This window comes from Penicilliopsis zonata (genome assembly GCF_001890105.1).
Source record: "Penicilliopsis zonata CBS 506.65 unplaced genomic scaffold ASPZOscaffold_15, whole genome shotgun sequence".
In the NCBI taxonomy this organism is placed as follows: Eukaryota; Fungi; Ascomycota; class Eurotiomycetes; order Eurotiales; family Aspergillaceae; genus Penicilliopsis; species Penicilliopsis zonata.
Window position 1 is genome coordinate 22118 of NW_019208924.1, and position 15064 is coordinate 37181.

At 49.7% G+C, this 15064-nt stretch overlaps 8 protein-coding genes and 1 non-coding gene across 9 annotated transcripts; 6 read left to right on the top strand and 3 right to left on the bottom strand.

Moving 5' to 3' along the window:
- The first annotated feature begins 417 nt into the window (after positions 1-417).
- ASPZODRAFT_135325 (hypothetical protein) lies at positions 418-3131 on the top strand. Its single transcript, XM_022723767.1, has 5 exons — positions 418-1186; positions 1256-1315; positions 1361-1522; positions 1594-1719; positions 1779-3131. The coding sequence occupies exons 1-5, from the start codon at positions 834-836 to the stop codon at positions 2884-2886; spliced, it is 1809 nt and encodes a 602-aa protein (XP_022578434.1). The 5' UTR covers positions 418-833; the 3' UTR covers positions 2887-3131.
- Positions 3132-3612: 481 nt separating this feature from the next.
- ASPZODRAFT_145062 (hypothetical protein) lies at positions 3613-4194 on the top strand (the record flags this gene model as incomplete). Its single annotated transcript, XM_022725069.1, has 1 exon — positions 3613-4194. The coding sequence occupies one exon, from the start codon at positions 3613-3615 to the stop codon at positions 4192-4194; it is 582 nt and encodes a 193-aa protein (XP_022578435.1).
- Positions 4195-4502: 308 nt separating this feature from the next.
- ASPZODRAFT_18705 (hypothetical protein) lies at positions 4503-5161 on the bottom strand (the record flags this gene model as incomplete). The annotated part of the gene is made up of 5 exons (XM_022727278.1): positions 4503-4537; positions 4588-4800; positions 4870-4995; positions 5046-5061; positions 5105-5161. 5 exons carry the CDS (start codon positions 5159-5161, stop codon positions 4503-4505), a joined length of 447 nt encoding a protein of 148 aa, XP_022578436.1.
- Positions 5162-5990: 829 nt separating this feature from the next.
- ASPZODRAFT_101660 (hypothetical protein) lies at positions 5991-7427 on the top strand. Its single transcript, XM_022720792.1, has 2 exons — positions 5991-6878; positions 6941-7427. Exons 1-2 carry the CDS (start codon positions 6092-6094, stop codon positions 7267-7269), a joined length of 1116 nt encoding a protein of 371 aa, XP_022578437.1. The 5' UTR covers positions 5991-6091; the 3' UTR covers positions 7270-7427.
- Positions 7428-8071: 644 nt separating this feature from the next.
- Positions 8072-9263, top strand: ASPZODRAFT_135327 (hypothetical protein). The gene is made up of 2 exons (XM_022723768.1): positions 8072-9143; positions 9236-9263. The coding sequence occupies exons 1-2, from the start codon at positions 8292-8294 to the stop codon at positions 9245-9247; spliced, it is 864 nt and encodes a 287-aa protein (XP_022578438.1). The 5' UTR covers positions 8072-8291; the 3' UTR covers positions 9248-9263.
- A 634-nt stretch (positions 9264-9897) lies between these two features.
- Positions 9898-10619, top strand: ASPZODRAFT_135328 (hypothetical protein). The gene is made up of 2 exons (XM_022723769.1): positions 9898-9946; positions 9992-10619. The coding sequence occupies exon 2, from the start codon at positions 10000-10002 to the stop codon at positions 10546-10548; it is 549 nt and encodes a 182-aa protein (XP_022578439.1). The 5' UTR covers positions 9898-9946; positions 9992-9999; the 3' UTR covers positions 10549-10619.
- Positions 10620-11978: 1359 nt separating this feature from the next.
- Positions 11979-13232, top strand: ASPZODRAFT_135329 (hypothetical protein). The gene is made up of 2 exons (XM_022723770.1): positions 11979-12492; positions 12541-13232. The coding sequence occupies exons 1-2, from the start codon at positions 12047-12049 to the stop codon at positions 13154-13156; spliced, it is 1062 nt and encodes a 353-aa protein (XP_022578440.1). The 5' UTR covers positions 11979-12046; the 3' UTR covers positions 13157-13232.
- A 62-nt stretch (positions 13233-13294) lies between these two features.
- Positions 13295-13377, bottom strand: ASPZODRAFT_t128. The gene has a single exon. It is a non-coding gene; the product is annotated as a tRNA-Asp (tRNA).
- Positions 13378-13590: 213 nt separating this feature from the next.
- Positions 13591-15029, bottom strand: ASPZODRAFT_168775 (hypothetical protein; the record flags this gene model as incomplete). Its single annotated transcript, XM_022726877.1, has 8 exons — positions 14923-15029; positions 14781-14868; positions 14703-14716; positions 14572-14656; positions 14494-14528; positions 14235-14437; positions 14124-14188; positions 13591-14073 (listed from the first exon to the last, which is right to left on the bottom strand). The coding sequence occupies exons 1-8, from the start codon at positions 14967-14969 to the stop codon at positions 13591-13593; spliced, it is 1020 nt and encodes a 339-aa protein (XP_022578441.1). The 5' UTR covers positions 14970-15029.
- Positions 15030-15064: the final 35 nt, after the last annotated feature.

Sequence of the window (15064 nt, forward strand, 5' to 3'; positions counted from 1 at the left end):
TATATCTATATAATATCTATAATATCTATATAATATCTATAATATCTATATAATATCTATAATATCTATATAATATCTATAATATCTATATAATATCTATAATATCTATATAATATCTATATAATATCTATAATATCTATATAATATCTATAATATCTATATAATATCTAATATAATTCAAGATCTATTATGCATATCTCTATCCTCTTTCTCTATCCTCTTTCTCTATCCTCTTTCTCTATCTCTATTCTCTATCCTCCTCTATCCTCCTCTATCCTCCTCTATCCTCCTCTATCCTCCTCTATCCTCCTCTATCCTCCTCTATCCTCCTCTATCCTCCTCTCTATACTTATTACTTACTGTCTCTCCCTCTCTCTCTACTTTCTATTCTCTACTTTCTATTCTCTACTTTCTATACTTCTGTATCCCTGTGATTGACCTGCATCGCTGGCTTGTAAATCTGCCCATCACCAGTAGTACAATCCATCACAGTTGGCTGTGTTAGAAATGGAGTCTATATCTGCTTGCATCCTCTCTTCTTTCTCTTCTTTCTCTTCTTTCTCTCTTCTCTCTCCATACCAACCCTAACCCTAACCCTATCTTACTATCTATGCTCATACTTCCCTACCATACCTACCATACCATACATCTCCCTCTCTCGTACCTCAACCTACCTCTAACCCTAACCATACTCTACCCTACCTTAACCACTTCTAACCCTAACCCTACCATACTCTACCCTAACCCTAACCCTATACTCTCCCATCTCCAACTCCAACCCTTCCCTACCCTACTATACTATACTCTACCCTACCTAACCCAACCTGCTACCAATGACTCCCTTTCTCCTCCTCCTCCTCCTCCTCTTCCTCGCCTTGACACAGGCCAAAACAGTCAGGGAGACGCTCAACCTGACCTGGTCGACCGGCTCCCCCAATGGCGTCCCCCGCGAGATGATCTTCACCAACGGCCAGTATCCCGGCCCCGTGCTGGTCTGGGACGAAGGCGACGAGATCGAAGTGACGGTGCATAACCATCTGCCCTTCAACACGACGGTGCACTGGCACGGCCTGCGCCAGCACAACTCGCCCTGGTCGGACGGAGTGGCAGGCCTCAGCCAGCGGCCCATTCAGCCCGATGCATCCTTTGTCTATCGCTTCACGGCCGAGCCGGCAGGCACATATTGGTATTCTCCTATACTTATCTTCTGCTCATCTTCTGCTCATCTTCTGCTCATCTTCCTGCTCATCTTCAGGTACCATTCGCATGTCCGCAGTCTGCTGCAAGACGGCCAGATCGGAGGGATCTACATCAGGTTCTATACTATACTCTATACTCTATACTTCTCTAACCCTCTTAGACAAAAAGAACTCCCCTTCCATCTGATCTCCAACGACAGCAACGACATCCAGCAGATGCAGGCCGCCGCCGCCGCCCCCAATCTGCTCATGCTGGCCGACTGGACGTCGCTCACCTCGGCGCAGTATTACCAGGCCCAAGTCGCCTCGGGCTACGATCTTTTGTATATCCCTTCACTATACAACTGAATTTTTTCTCTATATACTAACTGTTAACTGTTGTATACAACTACAGTTGCGTCGACTCGCTTCTCATCAATGGCCATGGCTCAACGTATTGTCCTGGCGCCGACTTCCTCCAGAGCATGACGACGGGCAAACTGTCCAATGTCGAGAACGGCACTTTATTGACAGACAAGGGGTATATTCCAGAATTAATTAGCCCTTGTTAGTCTTTATCTATTGATTCTTTTCATCTAGATGCCTTCAAGTCCTTCTGTCCGACGTCCAGTCCCCCGTGTACCTCAATACAGGCAACATCGATGCCGTCCCCTCCCAGCTGGAATGGAACTGCACCCCCTCCGACGGAGGCATGTATACGGTCCAAGTGGACGCCGCCGACGGCTGGGCAAGCCTGAATTTTGTCGCCTCACAGGCGTTGAAGGGCTTGATTGTCTCCGTCGACTCGCATCCCATGTGGATCTACGAGGCAGACGGGGGTCTGGTCGAGCCACAGCAGGTGGAAGCCATCGAGATGTTCAACGGTGTGCGATACGCCGTGCTGATCCGTCTAGACCAGCCAGAAGGGAACTATAGCATTCGAGTGGCGGACAATGGAGGCGATCAGGTCATAGGCGGATACGCCACTCTCTCCTACAAACCATCTTCATCATCATCTTATGTGAAACAACAGGCTGGTCCCCATAGCAAAGGATATATCGACTACGGGGGCACCATCACATCCACCAACGTTCGCACCTTGTTACTCACCCAATGTCCTCCGCCGTATAATGTGCCTCCCCCCTCGAGTACAGCGGCACATATGCATTTCTCCCAACTCTCCCGGTTGGGAACGGCCTACAACTGGACGCTCGGGGGCCGCGAGCTCTTCATCCCCGAGGAATGGGGCGCGCATCCCATCCTGCAACACCCGGATCCGGCCTTCTTCGTCGACGAAAACGCCGCCCTGCTCTCCGTCAACGATACGTGGGTGGACATCATCGTCCAGGTGGTCGGCGAGACCGACGCCGAGATCCAACCCCCGCATCCTATCCATAAACACGGGAATAAAGGGTACCTGGTCGGCCAGGCCGCGGGCTTCTTCGGCTGGACCTCGGTCGATGAAGCTGTTGCCGAACAGCCCGAGTCGTTCAACCTGGTCAATCCCCCGTATCGAGATACTTTTACCACTGCCTTTCTCGATCCGGCGGTGGGGGGGGCTTGGTTTCTGGTCATTCGCTATCATGTCGAGACGCCGGGCGCGTTTCTCCTGCATTGCCATATTGCGACTCATCAGCAGAGTGGCATGGCCATGGCCTTGTTGGAGGGGGTGGATGTCTGGCCGACTGTGCCGGAGGAGTATCAATAGCTTCGAGCTGCAAGCTTCGAGCTGCGAAGCAGCGAGAAGCGAAGCAGTGAGAAGAGAAGAGAGAGTGAAGCAGTGATAAGAGAGAGAGTGAAGCAGTGAGAAGTGAAGAGTGAGAAGAGAAGAGAGAGTGAAGCAGTGAGTGAAGCAGTGATAAGAGAGAGTGTGAAGCAGTGATAAGAGAGAGAGAGAGCAGAATTAATATAAAATAGATAAAGAGAGAATACAGTATAAAGTAGAGCAGAAGAGTAGATTATTGAATTAGTATAGTAGTATAGAGTAAATAGAGTGAATAGAGTGAATAGACTAGGAATAGAGTGAATAGATGTAGGATAGATATAGATAGGTAAAATATAAGTGACTATCTATTATACTATTAGTAAGTATATCTAGTATGTCATAGTGATATTCACTCTTACTCTTACTCTCTCTTACTCTCTAATCTTCTCTCCCTTCACTCTATACTATATACTATATACTATATACTATATATTATATATTGTATACTATACTATACTATACTATATCATGGCAAGCCACTTTGAGGTCTCTGCGAGTGAATATCAATACCATGGAATACACTCGCTCCAAGCCCTCGAGGAAGCAAAGACACCCTTTGTGATATTCTCCCATATGGACGAGAGAAGCTTCACCCACCAATTATCTCTTTCTCACCTTCGCAATCGTCCAATCTGGTATCTCCATCGTGAACAGCTCCTTCTAGTCAAAATGCCGAGCCTCCCGCATGAGCTCGCCCATGCCCATCTAAACGTCACCCTGGCTCTCATCCTGGGCGGCATGAATCTCGTCGAGGAGATCGATTTTCTAGCCAATGCACATGTCTACTCTGGCGGCCACACAAAACGGCCTGACCAGAGTTACATTCCGTCTGTTCTCCCCGCCGGCCGCTCTGGCGTATGGCCCTCTGTGGTGATAGAGACGGGGTATCCGGAGAGAAGCGCCCGGTGGTGGCTGGAAGAGTCTAGAGGAGACGTCCGGGCTGTGATATCTGTCTCTGTGCATCAGAAGATGAGGAAGATCACTCTGACTCACTGGCAGGCTGTTCCTCCTCGTCGCCCAACCCGAGCAACGGCAGGCCAGCTTGTGGCACAAGGGACTCAAGAAGTGGTCATCACACAGGAGGACAAAGATTCTCCCATTGAGGTCACCAACGGGCCATTTGTGGTTCCGTTCAGCAGCTTTTTCCTTCGTGACGCCACTCCGGGCACGGCTGAGAAGGACATCGAATGGTCAGTGGACAGTCTGAAGCTTCTGGCAAGGAAAGTGTGGGCAAAGCATCCGAACGTCTAGAGAGGCATAAGTCCCCAGCATATCACCGAGCCACTCATAGTCAGCCGTTCTCTTCGTCTATGCTGAAAAGCCTTGGCCTAGTGCACCGCATATTCGGGGTCCATTCAACGAGAACACCCGACGCAAGTATCCATTACACCCTGTCTTGAGTGTGAGAGAAAGGACCTATTGCTCAGTCCCAGTGTTAGTGTTGTGACCAGCTCGTAGGCTCTGAGGAGCTTAGCCGTAGATCAATTGACAGTCAACTAGATAGACTAGATGAGATGTGCTATGGAACTGGATGTATTGACATCTGTACAAATATCTATCTATCCCTGCTGCATGAGCTCGACAAACTCCTCATCTACACCAGTTAGCAAAAGCAGTCAGTCAGTCAGTCGGAAGAGAGAATACAGTCAATCATGTCGTCGCCATTCTTGTCCGCCTCGGCCACCATGTCTCGGACCTCTGCCTCGGTGAGATTCTCGCCGATGGCCTTCATGACTTCGTACAGCTCCTGCGCCGAGATCGAGCCGCTGCCGTCCTTGTCGAACACTTTGAACGCCTCGCGCAGCTCCGTCTCGGTGTCGGTGTGCTTCATCTTGGTCGACATCATCCCGAGGAATTCTAATCCTCAGCACATGATAGAAGAGAAGAGTATAATAAGTAGTATGGAATAGAAAGATAGATAGATACCCTCAAAACTAATGGTGCCATTCCGGTCCGTATCGATCTCGTTGATCATGTCCTCCAGCTCGGTCTCCGAGGGGTTCTGGCCCAGACTGCGCATCACATCGCCCAGTTCGACGGCAGTAATGTCGCCTAGCAATCTATTATTCTCTTCTTCTTCTTCTCTGCTCGTCGCCTCTTACCATTGCCGTCTTTGTCCTGCGGGGTTAGCAGCCTTCACACACGAGGCCGAGGCACTTACAAACACGCGAAACGCCTCGCGCAGCTCCTCGATCTGCTTCTCGGTAAAGCCGTCCATGGTGGAATGGGATATATACAGTATACTTATATAGTATATACAAGATAATGATAGAATAATAATAGATTCACGGCAGTCATGAAATTGCGTGTTGACGAGGGGCTCGCTTCCGTCAGCACTAGCCAGATGGGGTTAGTGTGTGCCTGAGGCTTCTATTCTTATTTTATAAGAGATGCTTAAGTATGAGTTAATATAAACTATTAGAGAGAGTTATAATATAAACTATTATAGATGGTATTATTCTTATTAAAGTATACTGCTTAACAGCTTAGACTATATCTAAGATGATAGACCTATATACCTTAAGCTGATATCTATACTCATGCTTCTCATTATCTGTTAATTTCCAATAGGCCAGGATATGAACTAAGTTAATAGTACTTTTGTCTGGTCAGACATTTCTTATTATATACTCCTGCAACAACCAAGTCACCTTCTCATGGCACTATATACTATAGACTCTAGAGACTCAACGTCTTACACAAGAATAGAACTAGCTATACCCTACAGGTATAGTATTACTCTTCTCTATACTAATCACCTCATGATATGATTCCAATCTAACCAAAACTATACCCCTGTCTCATCCCCTCATCACAAATTAAGGATCATTCAACTATCACAAGATTGATGGATATCAATATGCCACTTCCCCTGCAGACTGAAGAACTTATGATTAATCCACCATTGACAGCGCCGTCGTCTCGCCTTTGCAGATCCCCGCGAAGATTCTCCGGGCCACCAATCATGAACTGCTCTGTAGGATCTCTATAAATCCTCTCTCTCTCTCTCTTATTCCTACTGACTTCTTACTACTTCTCTACTTCTACTTCTACTACTACTTCTCTACTTCTCTACTTCTACTTCTCTACTTCTTCTTCTTCTCTACTTCTACTTCTACTTCTCTACTTCTACTTCTACTTCTACGATATGCTTCTTCTACTCTCTCTTGTGGCCGTGGCTGCCGCCACACCGATGGTCACTCCTGCGCCCGACCCCCAGGCAGCGCAGAAACGCGCGACGACATGCACGTTTTCCGGGTCTGAAGGCGCGTCGTCGGCGTCGGCGTCGAAGCTGGACTGCTCGACGATCGTGCTGTCGAGCGTGGCGGTGCCGTCCGGGGTGACGCTGGACCTGACGGACCTGAACGACGGCACGACGGTGATCTTCGCCGGGGAGACGACGTTTGGATACGAGGAATGGGACGGCCCGCTGGTGTCGGTGTCTGGGACGGACATTTTGGTGACGGCCGACGACGACGCGTACCTCAACGGCGATGGCAGTCGGTGGTGGGACGGCGAAGGGTCGAACGGGGGCAAGACCAAGCCGACCTTCTTCTACGCGCACTCGCTGACCTCGTCGACCATCGAGAACATCTACATCCTCAACTCGCCCGTGCAGGTGTTCAGCATCGACGACGCCTCGGACCTCACCCTGACCGACATCACGGTCAACAACGTCGACGGCGACACGGACGATCTGGCCGCCAACACCGACGGCTTCGACATCGCCTCCTCCACGGGCGTCACCATCACGGGCGCCAACATCTACAACCAGGACGACTGCGTCGCCATCAACTCGGGCGAGAACATCTACTTCTCCGGCGGCGTCTGCTCGGGGGGGCACGGCCTGTCCATTGGCTCCGTCGGCGGCAGAGACGACAATACCGTCAAGAATGTGACCTTTTACAACAGCGAGATTCTGGCTTCCCAGCAGGGTATCACTCTTTACTCTACTTGAATACTCTTAACTTCTCCGTCTAACTCTAACTTACTTTAGCAATCCGGATCAAAACCATCTACGGAGACACCGGCAGCGTCAGCGAGATCACCTACCAGGAAATCACCTTTACCGACTGCACCGACTACGGCATCATCATCGAGCAAAACTACGACGACACAGACGAGGAGCCCACCGACGGCGTGACCATCTCCGACTTTGTGCTGGACAACATCCAGGGCACCGTCGAGAGCGACGCCGTCGAGATCTACATTGCCTGCGGCGACGGCAGCTGCACCGACTGGACCTGGACCGACGTCGATGTGACGGGGGGGGAAGTCAGCGACGACTGTCTCAATCTGCCCAGTGGCATCACTTGTGACGAGTAGTAGTTCTATCCTATCCTATCCTATCCTCTATCTTCTAGATCTATCCTCTCTACTCTATCTACTCTATCCTCTATCCTCTATCCTACTCTATTCTACTCTATAAGTACTACACTACAATACTACTAGGCCCCAACAATGGTGTGGTGACCATTCCTTCATAACTATGATCTTACTGTTATTTATGTCATGTCAAAAATTAGGCGCGCGGAAATGTTATATTAGGCCCTAAACATGGTAATTAGGGAGTATTATAAGCCTAGGTGCTGCCTGAGAAATCAAGGAATCAATTGAGCATCTAATAAGCACCGAATAAAGGCCTAGGCTTGTATATATTCTTGATCCCTATCTAGTAATTTGTATAGATAGTCTAGTTAGCTAATGAAGTTTAATTTTCTATAGTTCTCTGGTTTAAATCTATGGGCCATAGATAATTTCCAGCCTAATCATAAGTATAGCCCTTAATAAGCCCTCATATAAAATTATAATAATGCCAGTGGTAAGCTAGTAGGTATAATCCTAGAGAGGAATATTTCTTTTTACATTTAAGGAGATATATTACACCAAAAATAATGCTTGCTCAGAGCTTTCCCGGTACTATATGATTGGTCTATCCGGAGGAACATTGCGCCGACCGGAACGGAGATTCGCGACTCCGAGTCCGTCCGATATACGATATACGAGGCATCGTATGTTGTATGACTAAGGAAATGTTATCCATGCCTTACATATTATAATACACTAATGCATCAGTATATAGTATCACTGTAGACTGTCGACTGACTGTCGACTGACTGTAGACTGACTGTAGACTGACGCTTTCTAGAATTCTTCGGTGAAGATCGTTATCGGCGTTGGGCTTAGGGCTCGCTGCCCTCGGCCGCACCGAGAGCCGTGATTGGCGGGCGACTCCGATGAGTATACGGCAGTCTGGGAGAGGGTAGATTTCTCCCGATCTTGATCAAGGCGAGATATATTCAGTGCATTGTCTTGGTTACCTTGATTGCCAGACAGCAGACCTCGGAATGGCTCACGCACTGATGGATATAGTTGTGCCGACAGCACACCAGCAGCAACAACAACAACAACAACAACAACGGCTTGTTTTCCAGTCTCTCGCCGATATCACGGCGGCAGCGACCTCGTCGGCGCTGATATCGCCCGCCGTGACGGTGTGCGATCGACTGGTGGTGGAGAAATCGTCGCTCAACCAGCCCTTCCTCCCGTCGTTACGCACACAGCTCGGCTCCCTGCTCTGCAAACCACACCATTTCGTGCGGTCGCCGCCCTACCTGCTTGTGTGGACGTTGTACACGGCGACGTTTGCGACCGCCAACCTGGCCGAAACCCTGGGCACCCACGCCCAGGTAGATGGCAAGACGACGATGGCGGCGACGTTTGCCAGCACCTTCCTCGTCAACGCCGGCGTGGGCATCTGGAAAGACGTCCGGTTCGCGCAGCTGTTCGGGTCCTCCTCCTCCACCGCCGCCGCCGCCGCCGTCCGACAGAGCACGCAGCTGCTCCGCCGGATCCCGACCAGCACATACTCTGCCTTCCTGGTGCGCGACGCGATGACCATCTTCGGGTCCTTCAGTCTGCCGGGCCCCGTGGCGGAGCGGATCCCCGACGCCGTGACGGCCAGCCCGGCGCTCAAGACGCTGGTCGCGCAGGTGGGCGTCCCCGCCGCGATGCAGCTGGTCTGCACGCCCGTCCACCTCCTCGGGCTGGACCTGTATACGCGGCGGGAATCGCTGGGCTGGCGGGCGCGATGGCAGCGGATCGGGCGGGACTGGTTCCCGGCCTCGGTGATGCGGATGGTCAGGGTGCTCCCTGCGTTTGGACTGGGCGGCTTTCTCAATCGGGAGGTGAGGGAGGCCCTTCATAGCGTAGTTAGCATATAATAATACCTATAATACCTGTCCTCGTGGTAAGGCGGAGGTCTTGGCAGTATTTTTGACGTCATCCGTACAGTCACCTGTAGATACTCTGATCGACAGCTTGCATCGCGCTAGCCACAAGCGACGCTTAGTCAGCTCGGCCCTGGGGGTTCCGCTCCACGCAAAGGTATCCCGAACAGGCTAGCGCCGGCCCCGACGGCATCTGCGGACTCCGACACAAGGAATTGCCCCAACAGGACTAGCGCCGCCTGGCCCATCCAGGATTTCCCTCTCATCCTTCAGCGCGCAGCCAGTCAAGGAGGCGCGTTGAGGCCTCAAGCGGGCCACTTTCGCTGGCTGCTTCCCCCACAGCCACTGCCACATCCTTGTCCAGGCTGCCATGAGACTCCCCAGTGCCAATGCCCATCCCGGGACGGCGGATCGGAGTTAAAAAAGGATGTAACGGTGGTTCAGCCGCAGCACTAGGGCAACAATACGAGCCGGACAGACAAATCATCGCCCTGCAGGTGCAGGATCGCAGGCGGCCTAACATTTCTAGCCTTACGAGGGATACTTATACCTTAAATCCCAGCCTTCCCCTGAGCATACTTTTTATTTCTAGAACGCATCTACTCTACTCGTATACTATAGTATACTACTATAGTACTTATACTCTATCATGCCTCGTCCCCGCGTCTCACATTCAGATAACAAAAGTCGCGCCGCCTCCGAGGACTGGACCAAGATCTCGGACCGGGCAGAGCGGCGTCGCATCCAGAACCGCATCTCGCAGAGGAAATACAGTGAGTAAAGAAGTCGTCCGAGTATGACGATGCTAAGTTGAGTAGGGAAGAAGATGAAGCTGCGCCTACAGACCTTGGAGACCAACTATGGAGAGCCACAATCTTCCCCTTCGCCTTCACAATCACAATCTCAACCACAATCACAGTCACAGTCATCAAGACAATCAAGACAATCAAGACAATCACAGTCCTCAATATCATCATCATCATCATCATCATCATCATCACAAGAACACCCAGAACATCAACATCCAGAACATCAGCATCTAGAACATCAACATCCAGAACCCTCCGGATCAGTATCCTCAGGATCCTCCCTCGACACCCTCGACATGCCCGTCTGGCCGTCCCCAGATGAAACGCCGTTGATGTACCCACTCGAATACGAGAAATACGAGAAATACGACCGCTACGACGACTACCACGACTACCACGACTACCACTTGGAGGAAATCCCATCACTCGCAGGGCCTGTTGTGGAAATGGGCATGGGCATGGGCATGGGCATGGGCATTGGGATGGGAGTGGGGATGGGAGTGGGGACGGGCATGAACATGGGAATGGGAATGGAATATTGGACTGGTTACGGGAATACTTTCTAGATTTTAGTATTTGGACGGAATATGGAGTATGGAGTATGAATATGGAGGACAACTCTGGTATGATCATATAGGTGTTAGATTTATTCTACTGATATCTCTTCTACATCCTTTAGTTTTATTCTACTGATATCTCTTCTACATCCTTTAGTTTTATTCTACTGATATCTCTTCTAGACAGATACTTCGCCCCCACGCGCCTCTTTTCTAATTGGCCATGCCGTACAACCACTAAGCAGGATGGGGGAATTATTAATGCCATGGAGGGTTTATTAATCAATATTGAGTTATTATTAACCATCTCCTAGGCTACAGCTGTCACTTGCGTCATTTCTACATCAGGACCAGAAGCATCAGGAGCATCAGGAGAATCAGAAGAATCAGGAGAATCAGGAGCTCTATTAGAATACTATAAGAATAGAATATTATGAATAAATGAATCTATTCATACCTTTCTGTTCATCCTCTTACTCTGTATTTCTTTAACCCTTCTCCATGTTCTGGGTCCGCCCCCACTCGCTATTGAGCAATTACCGGCTGCCTAATCAATTGACTCCTTTTCTCCGAGTCTATCTCCGTAATCGTATAGATGGTAGGTTTCACTTGACGGAGTACGGAATACGGAGTACGGAGTAATAGTATCCTTCGGACGAAACTTCGGTTCGGACATGTCTACGACCGAGCCGAGACGTGTATAGTTTATTCATAAATACAGGTACCTCCGTATATATAGGGCAATTAATACTAGCCATCACTGTTGTCAGTTAGTGGTAGTCATCCTGACTGACGCAGAGATTGTTAGATAATCATTATAGATGTATATATCTATATTGATATAATAGTCCTGGAGATAATCATAGTCTGTCTGAACTGCTACAATGCTACTCTAAGTTCATTGATAGAATGACTTCTGCCACGTGCAGACTGATCTACAATACAGAGATAATCCAGAAATGCTTGGCTGATTGATAAATAAGATCTATAAAGCAGAGGTCAGACCACTGCGGATATACTCTGACAGGTATTAATAGAACCAACCAATTGATACTGACAGATGGAGCCCTTGTTTAATCAGAACCAGTCGATCATCCTGATAATACATTGAATATTTACTTGAACAAAGTAGGAGGCAGTGCTAGATCTAGTCAAGCAATGCTTATCACAGCCACAGCGGACTTCGGACGGAGGTTCATTTTCTCAGCAAACAATATAATATTTATTGTCTCTTATTTGATTCTACTTATAGGAGTCCAATATATTTATCTTGTCTATCTATATATTTATCTATGTGTTTCTATATATTTATCTGTCTATTATCTAGTTATGTATTATTTATCTCCTAAATGATCTTAATTGAAAAAAGCACTGGCGAGTAAGTACCACTAGTCTACTTCTATTAATGGAACACTATCCACTTAATCATCACGCAACAGAAATCCCTTCAGATAAAGCCGGCCTGTTCTCCATCTGAATATCTTCCACCTCGTCCTTCTCACTCAAGATGAATCCTCGCTGGCTGCCGTCACTGTTTCTCCTCCTCATTACTACCGCCCTCGTACGCGCCGACTGTTCCAGCGACGTCGATATCTCCAGCCAGAGCGATGCAGACAAGTACCTCGCCGACTGCACCGCCTTCAAAGCCAACATCGTAATCACCTCGTCGGCCTCGGGCGCCATCTCTCTCTCGGGCATCACCTCCGTCAACGGCGACATCACCGCCGCCAATGCCTCCAGTCTCACCTCGCTCAACGCCTCGTCCTTGACGACCGTCAGCGGCTCCATCACCGTGTCCGGCTGCGACACCCTCACGGCCATCTCCATGCCCACGCTCAAGACCATCGCTGCCAGCCTCATCATCGACGGCAATGCCGACCTCTCGACCCTCGACGGCTTTGACGATCTCAAGGAAATCAAAGGGAATCTTAACCTGACGGGTGCTTTTGATACGTACGATTCTTCTACTCTACTACCATCTACACTATACTAACTATATAGTGTCTCTTTCCCCTCGTTGGACAAGGTAGACGGCAACGTCGAAATCTCCAGCTCAGGCTCCATGTCCTGCTCGTCATGGAAAACTCTCTACTCCAACAACGACATTTCCGGGTCCTACTCGTGCAGTACAAACGGCAATAGCGCCAGCAGCAGCAGCAGCAGCAGCAGCAGCAGCAGCAGCAGTAGCAGCAATCACAACAATCACCATTCAAGTTCTCTCTCGGCAGGCGCCAAAGCAGGCATCGCAGTCGGCGTCATCGTCGCCGTCGTGATGCTCATCGTCGTCATTCTGTGGTATATCCGGAGGAGGAGGAATGAAGCATTATACAGCAGTGTTGCAGTTCACGGTCCTGATCCGGAAAAGACAATCGCTACTTCTACTACTCCTGCTAATACCACGACTTTCGCTGCCGGTGCTATTCCTACTACTTCTCCTGCTGCTGCTCCTGCTGCTGCTACTGCCACACAAATCAGACGCAAAACTCATCCGAATGACCTCCCCATGCTTGACGGCGGAGATGTTATGGAAGTGCCTGCTTCGTCAGGGGAACGGTTCTACGAGTTGGACGGGGGGTTGATTCGCGGAACGCACCAGCGGGCAATCAATGCTGAATAGTATACTTATGATATGATATGATACCCTGAATATGAAGATACGATAATTGATAAAATAATAATATTGAATGGTAGATTGATAGCTAGGAGTTGGTAGATACCCGATGTTATGCACTGGTTGGAGGAAAAATAAAAAAATCTCTCCCTCGGGGAATCGAACCCCGGTCTCCCGCGCTTATCACGAATGACAAGCGGAAATCATGACCACTAGACCAAGGAAGATTCCACTAGGTTATCCTGGTGACTTGGTGATGGGAGGTACAAACTATGATATATATTCATATTTTATACCGACTACAACTATTCTCTTTTCTTTTCTTAGTCTTTATTTTATCCTCCTTTCTCTTCTATTCTTATTCTACTTGTCTTCTGTATACTTGTGTACTCTTGTATGATTTATGTATGTGCATATTCATATTCATTCATATATGTACTTTAGAAAATAATTTTGTGCGTGGCAGGCGCCTCGGCCGGGTCGTTGAAGATGTTGATGTCCCAGCGCGGCTTGTTGGCAATGTACGGGACGTTGAAGCGGCGCGGGTGGGCGCCCAGGGCGGAGACGGCCTCGACCTCGGTGGGCAGCAGCTCGATCTCCTCAAAATTGGCGCGGATGCGCGACGGGGTCACCGACTTGGGAATCACCGAGTGGCCGCCCACCTGCGACCAGGCGAGAATGACCTGGGCGGCGCTGACGGGGGAGCCTGTGCGCTGCGAGACCTGCTCGGCGATCGCCTTGACTTCGGGGCGGTTGATGATCAGCGGCTCGCCAAAGGCGTTGTTGCCAAAGGCCGAGTACGCCGTGATGTGGATGCCCTTCTCCTTGCAGTAGTTGACCAGCGGCAGGTTGGGCACCAGCGGGTGACGCTCGACCTGGTTCACCGCGGGGACAACCCCGGTGGCGTTGATGAGAGCTTCGATCTGGAAGAATTAGTGGGTATTCTTCAAAAGGTATTCTGGAGGCTTCTTACATGCTCAATGCTGTGGTTGGAAACACCGACCGCGCGGGTCTTGCTCTTGGGAAGCTTGATCATGGCTAGACAGTCAGCATCAAGAAACAAACCGAGTAGACTCCGACATACCCTTCCAGGTGTCGACAATAGAGAGATCGTCGTCAATCTCGACATCACCGCCCTCCACGGTGCTACCTTGGATCAGGGGGAAGTAGTTGGCGCCCCGCTTGAAGGCAATGGGCCAGTGGACGAGGTATAGATCGAGGTACTCGATACCAATCTCCTCCAGGCAGGCATCAAGGGCAGGCTCAACGTCGTCGGGGTGGTGCTGGCTAGTCTTGTCAACGGGGAACCTCGTGGCCAAAGCAAGCGAGTGCATAAATCATACCTGTTCCAGAGCTTGGAGGTCTTATCGAGAATTAGCTTGTTCAGTAGTAGGTAGTAAGTGATGGTAGCAGAGACTTACGATAAACAGGTCCTCACGCTTCAGACCAGGGATATCAGCAAAGGCACGCTTCATCCCCGCGGCAATCTCGCGCTGGTTCTCGTAGCTGATCCGTCAGTGCTTGTGTGTTTCTCGTCAACGAGGCGACGTACATGGTAGCAAAGTCCTACAGTACATTACTAGTTAGTACATCAGTTGCAAGCCATACCCAACAAAGAATGTCTACTCACCAGATGACGGTATCCCGCCTTGAGAGCCTCGTAGACAGCCTCACCAACCTCCCCAGGGGCAGACTGCCAGGTCCCAAACCCCAGCTGGCTGCGGTAGTCAGTACAGCGCTACTCAACAGCAGGAGAGAAACTCTGAACTTACGGGAGGGAGGCGCCAGTGTTGAGAGTAACCTTCTTTCCGAGAGACATGACGAATTGGCAATCACAAAGAGAGATGAGAGAGAGAAGACCGAGAGAGACTGAAGCTGGCTCTCAGTCTCCCCGGCTTTATTTATCTGCAGGGC